The following is a 14,391-nucleotide window of genomic DNA, read 5'->3' as shown; positions in this document are numbered from 1 at the left end:
CACTGCCTGGAATATCTGTCAAAGCTGTTGTGTTAGCTGATATATAGTTAAAGAGGAAGTCCACCAATTTCACACATCAAAGTGTGTTGATGGGAGTTGGGAAGAACTTCTGCAAATGTGAGAGTTGTGTAAGTGCTCCAGAGAGTTAAAGAAGAAGAGTACTTGGAATAAAAGATGTTGTCTCTGGTTCTGTTTTTAAAGCTTTAGCTGGTAGCTTTGATCGAAAAGTAATTTTTTGTCATATTTGCTGAAACTGTCACTACATTCACAAGAAATATTATTCCTCTGCTAACTCTATTGCCTTGTAGCACTGCTCAGGGCATTGTCACACATGAGCGTAACTCACATTGGTTAATACTTGTGGAGACGTCCCTACATAATATAATTTAATGTGGAAGCAACATCAAACAACTTTTTAACCATCTGCTTATAAACTCTTGATCTAGACGGAATATGGTAACTTTCACCACTGCTCATTTTGGAAAGAACATCACAAGGAAACATGTTCTTTGTTTAGATTATTAAAATGGATGATGGATCATAGATGTTTTGTTCTCACCTGTTAGCAATCAGCTATAGCTGTTAGCTACATCGCTAACATTAGCGTGCCTTTCATTTTCCCTGCCTGGTTGCAGATGGGAACCGATCTAAGTGCACATTATAGTCTTTACGCTGACATAAACTTTTTTACAGAACGTGGGTGTATGAGTTAAAACATGTCTTATAAACGTTCAAACTTCAGTTGGAAAACACAGATGACTGTATAAAGATGGACAATGCATCACCACTTCCTCCCACTGTACAAAAATGAAGTCAAAATATTCAGGATATGGTTGCTGCCATCTTGCACAGGTGATGTCATTTGGAGCCAGAGTCTGTGCAGTAGTGATCTCCCTGTTACAGTTCCTGCCAATACACACGTCCAACTGATCACAAGCACACACAGCTGTCAGTCATGACGTCAATCATCAGAAAAACCAACACCTGAACAAAATTCAGCGTGATAAAAACAACCTAAAATTACGCGTACTTTCATTTTTTAAAGGGAAATTTTGGTTTATTTCAACCCGTCTCCTATCGTAGCCTAGACACAGCCGGGGTGCATAGTAGCGTCAGACCTGTTGGAAAGCAGAGCTAAAGGGGTAAACAAACATGGCAGCACACCGGTAAGGTAAGACAACACGTTTACCTGTCGTTTTCTACATGTTCTCTGACATTTATCCTAATGGTATGAGGCGGTCTTTGTGTAAAAAAAGCTTGTTTAGTGGACTAACTTTGCACTTGAAGTATGCCCGTTCACTTACGTTTTAACAGGTCTGATGCTACTATGCGCCCCAGCTGTATCTAGGCTAATGGCTAACATGCTAACTATTATTTCTAGGTCACTAGTCACTTGAAACAAATTTAGGACGATAGGAGACGGGTTGAAATAAACCAAAATTTCCCTTTAAGTTTGGCCCATGTCTCATCCGCTAACATGCAGGGGGCGGAGTTTATGAGCTATATTGCAGCCAGCCACCAGGGGGCAATAGAGATGTTTTGGCTTCATGTAAAGGGAGCTGTCATGTCTTTTTATAGTCTTTGGTAAGTACTGACAAACACACTGGTATCATTTTGAGAAATGATTTTATTTTTGCATAAATACAGTATGCACAATAATAATAACACTCATTAACGTGTATTTTTCAGTACTTTAAGTTGTTATACCCATAAGCCTGTTAACCACAGCTGCTTTCTTGAACATTACATTTTATACAATCTGACAAACCTCATGTCCTCCACGTTGGGCTCTTCAAAAGCTCTTTCTCTTGATTTCTTGTGTCTTTCAACGCCTCAGATAACACACAATCTCCCATGAGATGTATTTCAAAGACAGAAAGACAGAAACCTGAAGATCCTCTATGGCTGGTTCATGAGGAACTGAACCAGGAGCTTGATGACGCCGTCGTTCAGACCCACCACTTCTCCGTCCTGCACTTTCTCATACAGCCGCAAGCTCTCTGTGCCCCACAGCAGGTTCTTCCTGGGGTTGTTGGCGTCCGTCTCCACAGAAAGGGCCACTGTGTTGAGCTGGTAGCAGAAGAAGGAGAAGAAATGGCCGTCTGTGATCACAGCCTGGGACACGAACGGCCTGGTGACATCCTCGTGATTCCAGAAACCTACAGAGGTGAGAGAGTATGAACACCAGCAATATACACAAATGTAGACGGTGAAAGGCTCATTTGATGGCCCTACTTTGCTCTAACAGCCGTCATAAGCTGTAAAACCAACTCTGCTGCAATGGGAGATGTTTTCTGTGTTGATGACTCACCCTGGTACATGGCCTGAGCTCCCGTCCAAGCGAAGAGGCTAGCGAGCCCATTGGCTCTGAGGAAGACCTCCACCTGATCAGACTGCTGCAGCCGAGCCATCCGGTCTCTGTGGTATTGATCAGGCACCACGTGGAACTGAGTGTGACCGTAGCATGCCGGGTCTGGTAGCTTGGCACCTGTTGTTGAGAACAAGAGGACGGGCTTAATGACAAAAATCATCATGCTTTTCATTTTTCTTCAATACTCTCTGTCTCTGATTGATACTAAATCATGAAAACGGTTCTGTGTAACTGACCAGGATGGACGGTGTTTGCCAGAAAAGGTCCGAGCTGCAACCGCTAGTCAATCAAAGGGAATTAATCAACAGGTTCAGAACGATTTCAAGTAAAATGCCAAATGTTTGATGGTTTCAGCTTTGGCTTTTTGTCTTTATTAGATAAAACAGATAGATATGACAGGCAGGAGACAAAGAGAGGACGACAAGCAACAGAGTTGATTGTTCTTTTGTCATTTTTTACTTGGGCAAAACCCCCGACAATCTCAGGACCCAGGACAAATACCTTCACAAAGCCCCACTTAAAAGGGCGACTGGATTGAAATGATTAACGAAAATCATCTTTTCTTTGCAACTGCGAATATACAATATATATACAAACCATATACATATACAAACCATTGAAAAAAAAATGGACCATATACACAAAGGGATGTAACCTAGTGACTCGTTATTTTGTACCATTGTGTGGCGCTTTCCAACCCCTGTACCCAACCTTCCCATTTTCTTTTCTCCTTCAACTCAAAAACATCAACAACAATAAAGTTGTTTAAAAATTAAAAAAAAGGGAATAATAATATTAATAGTAAGACAACACCAAACTAATGTGTGTTTTTAATAACAGTATCTCTAAAAACAAGAAAAAAAACAACCATCTGACCACGACTATCGAAAATTACAGCACTGCAGGTTTGATGTTGGATTTGACTGGCTCAACTGCTGCATGTCGGCACCCCCTAGTGGCCACAACAGGTAGCTGTATAATAAGGATTTAACTCAGTTACTGCAACATGTAACCAGTATACTATATGCCCAATTTTATTGCTCTGGCTGCTCTAACATGGATGAAGGGAGACACAGTGGATCATGTATCTGGTCTCACCTGTAAAGATGTTGTTGTCATACTGTCGTCTGAACAGAGGCATCAGGTTGGGAGCGAGTGTGACCTCTGGGACTTCTGCTGCGTATGAGGCCTCCAGCGGAGTGAACTACGAGGATTAACACAACAGAACAAAACAAATATGATATTTGAAGTCTCTGGTGTGTAACAGAAGTTTAGTGACATTTTATAAGATCTTTCAGTGTCTGTATGTTTGTTGAATTATTTCTATCCTTCAGTGCTGTGCAGTGATTTGCTTTGAAATGCCTTTGCTGCAGTTTGGTGGGTTTGTCATGTATACAGAACCCAGCAGAGGAATTTAACATATAAAACAGTTTTTTAATACATAAACCCAAAAGTCTGAGAATGAGGTCTACCTGTGGCAGTTGTTGGGTAATCCTGATCTGACTGTGCGGGCGATCGTCGATCTGGAACCTGGTCGGCTCCAGGTGGCGTCTGCGATGCCCCTTTGGGATGATTCTCTGTCCTCTCCTCCAGTAAAAGTTTACCTGGGGATCAATATCTGACAGAGACACACAGAAAATAAATGACTTGCAGAGGTCAAACAGTCTGTGGAATAATAATTTATGGATGCACAGTAATACTGCTGTTGGGATCTGAAACTAGACACTGTGCAGGATTTTGGTTTATGTATCCTGTTTTGGTAGATTTTGTTTTCTTTGTTATCTTTTTCTCTGGTCAGATATTTCTTTATTTAAATAATAAATTTGCCACTTTCAGTCTGTATTTCATTTGTACAAAGCTCTCAGCTGCTTGTGTTCAGTTTTCAAAATTAAGCAAAGTTTGGCTTTTTGTCAAACTGAAAAACATGTTTTTATTCCTCAAAGTGAGATACTGTTTGGTGAAAAAGTATTTCTATGGTATTGTTTACATAACTCAGGTACCATATTAAACAATACCCTGTCCCAGATGTTCTAAAGGCACCACTTCAGAACCTAGTTTGATTAAGCAGGAATGTGACTAATTATTTTCATTGTTGTTTAATGATTTCTTGATTAATAACATATTCTAGGTTAAAAAAAAAAAAAAAAAAAAAAATAGTGGAAAAATGTCAGAGAAACTCCAGAATGACCAAGAATTTTTTTTGGGTCTGACCAAAAGTCTAAAATTCAATATTCAATATTGTTTATACGAGATTATAAAAACAGAAAGAAGCAGCAAATCCTCACATTTTAAAAAGCTTGCACAAGAAAATGTTTGCCATTTTTGCTTCAGAAAATTCAACTAGTTGTAATTTCTATTGGCGGTCAAGCCAATTAATGAACTAATCACTTCAGCACCAAAATGAAATACTACAACCAACAGCTCTGATGAACACTTAACATCAGTCGTAGTGTCAATAACCAAACATTATGGAAACACGATAATATCTGCAAATATGCATGCATAATATGATGTTAATTCCACTACAGAAGGGACTTGATGATCACTAGAATTGATATCTGTATCGGTTATTTGTCAAATAAGTTGTTACATACTGGATATCAGCAGAAACATCCATCATCACGCTGCCCTCCCAAACATCCTCTGCACTTCACTGTGCTTGTAAATTGTATATTTATATAGTTTACATACTATTTTTAACATGTAAATATCATCACTTTCAATGTGAATGTAACCACGCTGGAAATAATGATAATAATCCAACTACATCATGTATGTGAAGCAACCTGTTGCGTTAATAATTCCATATCTATTCAAAAATGTTTTGCACTTTGCACTATTGTCTACAAATAGCAGTGTTTTTGTTTATATAACACCTTTTTATGTATATTTATATCTGTTTGCAGTGAGCAAATGTTCATGTTCACCTTGTTTAATTTTGTTGTCCTTGTTTTTAGCTGTACACTGTCAATACCCTTTTATGTATACATACTTACTTGGCCAATAGAGCTGATTCACATTCTGACATGTTAAGTGTTAAAGTGTGGAGGCGAAAAATATGTTTCTGCTCTTTTTGTTCAGTAAAAATAAGGATTAACTCCCTAGATATTAAAATTCTCCAGCCACATTCACTGTACTCTTAAATATGCAGTTTTTAAAAGACACATATGCCTGGAAATTACAATTTAAAGGTGCTAAAGTTGGTGGCAAAGCAGCTGAATCCACCCCAGTTTGACAGGTGTGGGATTAATGGTCCATACCCAGACTGGAGAGGCGGAACAGTGGGTTGTATTTGGCCAGACTGAAGGTGAGTCCAGTCACCAGGTTTCTCAGTAAAGGTCCAACACTCTGCTCCTGCTCTCTGTACAGGAAAAGTTTCCGTTTCTTCATGTGCCAGTGCTCCTTCAAAATCACACGGGTGACCAAGGAGCGGATGTCCGCGAACGCCTCATTATCAATGCCCGGTACTGTGGTCTGAGCTGCGGCTGGCGGCGAGCTCTCCTCCCCTTCTTCACCCCCGGTCGTCTTCTCCGGGCTCAAGGTGAATTTCTCCGGTAGACCAGGGATAATTGCGGTCTTGGTGAAGTGCTGGTACCATGTGTCTGCGTTCCGTGCGAAAGTCTGAGGGTAAACGACAAATTTCTTTCGCTGGATGCGAGTGATGAGGGGGATCTTCTCCTCCACCGGAGAGGCACATATCTTCTTCACCTGCTCCTGAGCCTGTCGCACCCGGGCGGATTTACTTTTAGCCGTAAGAGAGGGGACGATGGGGGGATACGCAGGCTCCTTAACTGCAGCCTCTGTGTGGGAAAGCCTTTGGTTTCTAAACGGAGGCAGGTTTTTAGGGAACAGCAAGGGCAGCCGTGTGCGGGAGGCCGCCATGTTTCTTTCGTGACCTCAAGTTGTACTTCCGGTGACATATGCGCTAACGGTCCCCCAGCGCCCCTATTGCACAAAAAAATCATACATTAAATACCATATTACACAGTGTTTTAACTGTCTAAACATATACTCCTATATATAAACTGAGAAACGTAACACTAACCATTATAGTTTATTAACATATAAGGCCTTATTATATGATTTACGTTCATATTATAGCTAATGCTAGCGTCAAAGTTAACGTTAGAGAACGTTGACGCTCTTGAAGCGACCCTTGTACTGATAAATATGTCTCCTTCAAACGCACTTAAAAATGTCGTTTATTTAAGTTAAAAAGCATTATCAAAGACATTTCCAAACTTTAGACACCAAAATGTACGCAGTCAAGTGTAAGAATTGACTGAGCAATGAGCAATTAAATTCTGCCTCACAAATTATGCGATGAAGGTACATTTTTTGGCCAGTTAATGACTTTTTATGTGAGTTTGGCATTACAGTCGTAATTTTACGCTTGATTCCAACAATGTTAATAAAATGAACCATACGTAAATACCCCTATTAATCCAACACTATTATATAAATTGATATCCGGTAAAATAACAACTTTATACCTCTCTCACTTTTTGTAGCTCAGTGCAAACGGAGACCAGTCGTATTGAAAACATGATATACACCAGGTATAATGAGGTACCTGAAGGCAACACCAACGTACAGTACAGACTTTTCGTCTGTGAGCAGTATTTCTGGAGTATGTAGTGTCGTGTCAGAAAATTAAGATAAATCCCGAAATATTGACTTCGGGGCGTATAACTATACTTTCAATATTAATATAACAATAATAGCTAGTTAGCTGGCTATGTATTTCCGTCAAATTTTGCGGACTCAGTTCGTCTGGACCCGGACGGCTCACCTCAGCCGTTTGCACCGTGTTTGTCAAGCCGAGGTAGCTGCTCTAAAAATAACCCGTCTGATTCTCATATACTTTTTATTTTCGTTAACTTCTGCTGAGCATTTTGACAACAACTGTCCTACCAGGCCTGGTGGTGGCTGTGGGAAACCTGCAGTGCGCCACCACCAAGAGGTTTGGTATATTGTCCCCCTTATAAGTCGTTTGTTTGTATGCTGCCAGCAGTTTTCAGCTCAGAGCTTTTATTCTGTTTCCTCTGTGTCATGTGTTTGTGTCTGACCCACAGAGACCACTGTGCACCAGAAGTGACGAGGTGAGACTGGCAGAGGAGGCCAGCAAGAAGTATGGCTCCCCAGCTCCAACCATCTTCTCCAAAGTGATTGACAAAAGCATCCCTGCTGATATCATCTATGAGGATGACAAGGTAAACAGCCAGCCTCTTTAAAACATGTTATCTCCATTGTCCTTTTCCACGTGGAGGTCAGAGATAAATCCACATTTGACTGTTGAAGTAAAGTTGTGCAATTCATATACACTGCCTGGCCAAAAAAAAAGTCGCCACCTGGATTTAACTAAGCAAATAGGTACGAGCCTCCTATTGGATAATTACTGCATGGGCGATTATCTTTCAGCTGGCAACAAGTTATTTAACCCCAACTGGTGCAGTGAGTTGCTTCTCATTTCCTAAACAACCATGTCGAAAGACACATCCCGTGGTCGTGGAAAAGATGTTAGTCTGTTTGAGAAGGGTCAAATCATTGGCATGCATCAAGCAGAGAAAACATCTAAGGAGATTGCAGAAACTACTAAAATTAGGTTAAGAACTGTCCAACGCATTATTAAAAACTGGAAGGATAGTGGGGACCCATCGTCTTCAAGGAAGAAATGTGGCCGGAAAAAAATCCTCAATGATCGTGATCGGCGATCACTTAAACGTTTGGTGAGATCAAATCGAAGAAAAACAACAGTAGAACTCAGGGCTATGTTTAATAGTGAAAGTAAGAGCATTTCCACACGCACAATGCGAAGGGAACTCAAGGGATTGGGACTGAACAGCTGTGTAGCCTTAAGAAAACCACTAATCAGTGAGGCTAACCGGAAAAAAAGGCTTCAATTTGCTAGGGAGCATAAAGATTGGACTCTGGAGCAATGGAAGAAGGTCATGTGGTCTGATGAGTCCAGATTTACCCTGTTCCAGAGTGATGGGCGCATGAGGGTAAGAAGAGAGGCAGATGAAGTGATGCACCCATCATGCCTAGTGCCTACTGTACAAGCCTGTGGGGGCAGTGTTATGATCTGGGGTTGCTGCAGTTGGTCAGGTCTAGGTTCAGCAACAGTATGTGCTCAAAGAATGAGGTCAGCTGACTACCTGAATATACTGAATGACCAGGTTATTCCATCAATGGATTTTTTCTTCCCTGATGGCACGGGCATATTCCAAGATGACAATGCCAGGATTCATCAGGCTCAAATTGTGAAAGACTGGTTCAGTGAGCATGAGACATCATTTTCACACATGGATTGGCCACTACAGAGTCCAGACCTTAACCCCATTGAGAATCTTTGGGATGTGCTGGAGAAGGCTTTGCGCAGCGGTCAGACTCTACCATCATCAATGCAAGATCTTGGTGAAAAATTAATGCAACACTGGATCGAAATAAATCTTGTGACATTGCAGAAGATTATCGAAACAATGCCACAGCGAATGCATGCCGTAATCAAAGCTAAAGGCGGTCCAACGAAATATTAGAGTGTATGACCTTTTTTTTTGGTGGTGACTTTTTTTTTGGCCAGGCAGTGTATGTTGTTTTTGTGTGTTTATCAGTGTTTGGCATTCAGGGATGTCAACCCACAGGCCCCTGTTCACTTCCTGGTTATTCCAAGAGTCCCTATTCCCAGAATAAGTGAGGTCAAAGATGATGACACTGAGGTAAGTGTGTCCATCCATAATCTTACACTCACAGAGCCTTATCCCAAAACCATTGGCGTTAAAGGTCTAGTGTGTAGGCTTTAGTGGCACCTAGAGGTGAGGCTGCAACACTAGGCCCGTTTCCACTGAAGAAGTTCTGGTACTATTTGGGGGGCAGGAACTACTACAGGAACGTCCTCTCGCTCGGCCCTCTCAACTGCCGTGTCTCCACTGAGAGAGCGGAGTACGAGGAAGGTTCCTGTAAAGTTACGGGCTCTGGATGTGACGTAATCGTTGCGCGACCATTTTGGCCGGGCGACGTTGGGACGCCGTTAGCCGATAGTGGTGTCTGTAATAACTCACTAAATGGCCTGTGAAGAAAATATTTTTTCCAGCGGATGTCTTAGTTACAACATGATTGAGCTAAATGGAGTAGTTTCATGTCATATCCGACAACGGGAGGCTTTTAACAGATGACGTCCTGATGTTAGCTTTGATGCTGCTGTTAGCTGATGCTTTCTAGACATCATGATTTCCCATAACTGAATAAATACCACACATATCAACACAAAACTGCTTTGCTAGCTCAATCATGTTGTAACTAAGATATCCACTGGAAAAAATATTTTTTTCACGGGCCATTTAGTGAGTTTTTTTTAGATGGCGGCGGAAGCTATATGAACAAGCTAACCCTCGTCTGCTGAGTTTTAAAAATGCCGGCTATTTTGTTGCTTTCTGTTGTCGTCACATCCCTCCTTGAGTATATCCAATCAGCACCAAGTAATCCCCAAGCCCCACCCAGGAGTTTTCGGGGCCGTTCTGAGTACCTAGTCCGAGGCAGGGACTTGTTTAGCCCCTGTAAAAGTTCCGGAACTCTGTCCTTCGGGGGTGGTTCCTGCAGTGGAGACACGCACCAGTGGCCCCGGCCCCGTAAAATTACCCCGAAGTTCCTGCGGTGGAAATGGGCCTACTGAAACTTCTCCTGTGTACCAAGTGTGAAGGAGAACTACACTGGCAGACATGAAAATGTGAATGACCCTGGCTGAATCCAAATATCCAGACTTCACCACACTTGCATACTCCTGGACTTTGCTGGCATGTCCCTTGAAAGTCTAGGAGTGCGGAGGGCTGTCCAAATCCACAGTTCAACCAGTCCACAGGGGGCCTCAAGCCGACTTTCTGCAGACTTCCAGAGAGTCTGCTTGGCGTACAGACTTCAGCAGACTTCAGTGATTTAATATCTCACATTTCATTGGCATACAGACGTGACGTTTTGGTTTTTTCAACTGCCGAAAAAAAACCATGAATGTGTTAAATCATTTTTGATAGTTTGGCCTATTAAATGCTACTTGGATTTTGTAGGTCAGAAATAATATTCAACCACATCATGATACAGAAATATGTAGTAAAGGCTGTAGAGGGACTGAAAATGTATTTAATTATTGCAGCCTATCAGACTGTGCAGTGTAATAGGCTAAAAAAGATGCCAAAAAACATGAAAAGAAGGTTTCTAATGTAAATAATGCCCAATTTATTGAGTTAGCCTATAGTCCTTTCCATATGTGCAAACATTGTTGTTTCTGAATGGGTACAGAGATGTATAAATACATTTTTGTTCAGTCTCAACAAAGGCTGTACATGGGATTTTTATCTTATTATCTGCAGGAACAGATGAGTAAGCACTATTTATCAACGTATATGACATATATATGAATATGACAGCAGAGATAGTTGACCGCTTTCACAGCCAGTAGTAAAACAGTCTTGTGGGTTGTCTATCAGCCACTTGCAGTCACTGCCTTTGCAGACTTTACATGATGTCAGTGAATATGTCACACTACATCCAGCTGAAGTTTGCCAGGGCTCAGTCTGCAAGTCAAGAGATTGGACATGTGGATGCAGCCCCATATTCCAATCTGATCGTGCATCTGTGGGACGTGCTGGTCCCCCACTTCACAACACACAGGACTCAAAGGATCCACTGCCAACGCCCTGGTGCCAGACACCATTGAACAATCCCAGAGGTCTTGTATCCATGCCTTGAAAAGTCAGAGCCAAGTCCGATCCAAAGAAACCCAGCCGTGGATTAGGGGTACCTCTGGGGTACCAGCGTGTCCCATGAATGCTCGATCAGAGTGGGATCTGGGAAATTTTGAGGCCAGGTTGATGCTTTGAGCCCTACGTCATCCTCCTCTGGCCATTCTTGAGCAGTTTTGCAGTGTGGTATGACCCTTAAATTTCCCTTAATTGAGCTACCTGGCCCAAAATATCAAGAACATACTCCCTGACCAGAAGCAAACAAGCATGTGCGTTAGGAATGTAAACATACTTTAGGGCATTTAGTGATGTATACCTGCAACACTTTTTATTGTTCACCCAACCTTTATTGCTGTGAACAGCGTGAACAGCTGAAAATCTTCAAACAAACATTTGGCAGACATACAGACTTTACACAGTAAGCTTCCAGTTTGCCCTCAGGACCAGATGTGTGCATAAAATCTGTTTGCTGTCACTGTTGCAGCAAGCAGCCTTAAGGGCACGTAACACTAAGCAGAGGAACAGGACGGCATCTTGTTGCCACAACAAGGAATCAACCAAACTCACCAGCAGTTAAAATTTAATGTTGGTGTTTTCAGAGAGGAGTTGTCGTACTGGAAGTCACTGACATGCCTCTAACATTAAAGTGTAGCAAGACAGTTTTATTAAATAGCACATTTCATTAAAGGTAGATTCTACACACCTTATATCAAAATACATATGTTATAAAGCAATTAAAACCAGTGTTTCTGTGATACAGCCTGAACACTTGTTGCTGCAACCACATGTTTTTTCCCCACAAAATATTCTCTATATCTAGTCACACTCTTTTTTTCCCCAACTTTCAGCTCTTAGGACATTTATTGGTTGTTGCTAAGAATGTGGCGAAGCAAGAATCTCTAAAAGAAGGATACAGAGTGGGTAAGTTACAGCAATGGCCCTACAGTCATATATGTGAAAATACAGGTGGTTTAGTTTCTTGCACATTAAATTCTCAATGTTTCCTCCTTCTGCAGTGATCAACGATGGAAAACACGGTGCTCAGTCAGTTTACCACCTTCACATCCACGTGCTGGGGGGAAGACAGATGAAGTGGCCACCAGGATAATGGTTTCTTCTCCCTGTTAATGTGTGCGTCAGTTTTTTCAGGCTACTTTTATGTGTTTAATCCCAACAGGCATGACTTAATTATATTATGGGTGTAGTTCACATTCTCGTCCCATCATTCTGTACACCACTCAAAAAATATGACGTAAATAATGTTGATCTCGACAAATGTAAAAATTAAATGTAAAAATAAAGATATTACGTTTGATACGCCTGCAAATAAAGACACTATTTTTGAAATGGAAAATGTAAAACTCAACTTAGTTCTTTAAGGTGATGTTGTGTAGCCTCAATAGTGAGTAAAAACGACAGCTTGATATTTGATATTATATTTGATATTTATTTCAATTGTGTAAAAATCTGACATGAACATACAAACAAGCAGAACACATTTAGATATTCAAAAAGGAGTAGGAGGAAGTATAAACTTATTCTCAGTAGGTCTTTGAGTGAAATGAAACAGACAGCTTCCTTATATAGTATTATGACGTTGTCAACACATAATACTACTTCTAGCTACAAAATACGATGAGACGTTAAATGTAGACAGCCATAGTCAAAGAATATCAAGGACTTTTTATCAGTTTTACATTTTATTTTTATGCACATGTTGCATTCGATTTTCTACTCAAATTATGGTGAGAAAAAAAGATGAATTCAAACCCACAGTAAACTTGAGTTTATTAGAGGTTATGTTTATGTTGTAGACCTTTTGTCAGGCATCATTTATATGCAGTGTAAAACAATAACTCTTCATTAGATTAGATTAGATTAGATTAGATTCAACTTTATTGTCATTGCACATGTCACAAGTGCAGAGCAACGAAGTGCAGATTGCATCTAACCAGAAGTGCATAAGTAATAATTAAATAACATATGTACAGGTTGATATACAAAGCCACAGGTTGTAACAACTGATCAAGATGTAGAGTAAAATCTTAAAACACCATAACATATATATTGATTACAACATCACATCACATTTACACACATACTAAACACATAAAATAATATGTTTGTATATAAAATAACTTGTGGAATATGCTTTTTATTTAGAGAAATAATACTCACGTGTTATTGAAATATTTATATTTTTTCAAGATACATTTTTTAAATCCTGCTCTACTGAATGATATCCCAGTATTTTGTAAAATTATAAATAAAAAATCGCTTTTTAAAATTATTTATTTTAACATTAAACAAATGGTGACTAAAAATATGCATCACAAACAAATTTATCTATATAAATTACAACAGTCATAATGCATATATAGATATACACACACACTGTACATACATACATGTACGTATGCGTCAGGTACAATATGTAATTGTAGTACAACAATGAACACCTCATCCTTGCAGGAAATACAAGAAAAGCAAGACAAGTTATGATATCATAGAATAATCTTAACTCAGTGTCCCAATTTTTTGATACTGTCGGGAGCCCCTTTCTTTATATTTGATCTTTGTTCTCTACTTTTCATAATTATCATTTCCTGCATATATTAATGTTTGAGGAATGAAATGAAACAGCACAACAGTATTCAATAATATATTTTTGATCGTCTTGAAATCGCAGAATAATATTGAGAGTAAAAAGTTTTTTAGGGACTGTTTGTTATGTGTGAGATTGGATGGGGTGGTGCAAAAAGGGGTAGGCATGTCAAATAATTCTTTGAGCATGAGGGAGGGACTTATTTTCTAATTTTGGTTGAGAGGAGGGGCATATGAATTTGAATGGATGTATTTGGTATTTATTTTACCACTGATTTTTTAAGAAGCTTTTCAAGTTTCCTTTAAAAATCGCCAAAATTCCACTTTTTATCACAGCCAGAAACTGTAAAAACAGAAAATATTGTCTGATTTTCAAATTTCCAACACTCCTTGAACACACAACATGCGACAAACTCTTCCATCAGAAAAAAATCAAATCAAATCTCAGTTTAAAATAGTTACGTTTCATCAAAATCAATTTATTCTACATGTGTCATTTAAAATTTTTGCCAAAACTATCCTTCATACAGGACAAGAGTGAAAAACCAAAGCTTTTTTCAACTTCATCCATCTTCAACTTTTAACTTTTAGATGTCAAAGGGTACATTTTAAAAATCTTATAAATAATTCATGGTGGATGGAGGGTCATGCATTTTCCCCTAGGGAGTTCCTTATTTCTGA

General features: G+C 39.9%; 2 protein-coding genes across 5 annotated transcripts; one reads left to right on the top strand and one right to left on the bottom strand.

Moving 5' to 3' along the window:
* Positions 1-1,609: 1,609 nt before the first annotated feature.
* Positions 1,610-6,284, bottom strand: mrps30 (mitochondrial ribosomal protein S30). Its single transcript, XM_033618811.2, has 5 exons — positions 5,632-6,284; positions 3,844-3,989; positions 3,470-3,575; positions 2,312-2,488; positions 1,610-2,159 (listed from the first exon to the last, which is right to left on the bottom strand). Exons 1-5 carry the CDS (start codon positions 6,251-6,253, stop codon positions 1,900-1,902), a joined length of 1,311 nt encoding a protein of 436 aa, XP_033474702.2. The 5' UTR covers positions 6,254-6,284; the 3' UTR covers positions 1,610-1,899.
* A 648-nt stretch (positions 6,285-6,932) lies between these two features.
* hint2 (histidine triad nucleotide binding protein 2) lies at positions 6,933-12,460 on the top strand. Of its 4 annotated transcripts, XM_078170583.1 has the most exons (6): positions 6,934-7,196; positions 7,289-7,339; positions 7,447-7,584; positions 8,986-9,090; positions 11,955-12,027; positions 12,123-12,460. In XM_078170583.1, exons 1-6 carry the CDS (start codon positions 7,110-7,112, stop codon positions 12,212-12,214), a joined length of 546 nt encoding a protein of 181 aa, XP_078026709.1. In that variant the 5' UTR covers positions 6,934-7,109; the 3' UTR covers positions 12,215-12,460. The 4 variants fall into 4 exon arrangements, with proteins under 4 accessions (XP_033474459.2, XP_078026709.1, XP_033474461.1 ...); XM_033618568.2 differs by having other exon boundaries at positions 6,933-7,334; XM_033618570.2 differs by lacking the exon at positions 7,289-7,339 and having other exon boundaries at positions 6,936-7,196; positions 9,016-9,090.
* Positions 12,461-14,391: the final 1,931 nt, after the last annotated feature.

This window comes from Epinephelus lanceolatus, chromosome 9 (genome assembly GCF_041903045.1).
Source record: "Epinephelus lanceolatus isolate andai-2023 chromosome 9, ASM4190304v1, whole genome shotgun sequence".
Taxonomy (NCBI): Eukaryota; Metazoa; Chordata; class Actinopteri; order Perciformes; family Serranidae; genus Epinephelus; species Epinephelus lanceolatus.
The sequence above is the reverse complement of the archived record's forward strand: the minus strand, read 5'-3'. Positions and strand labels throughout refer to the sequence as shown.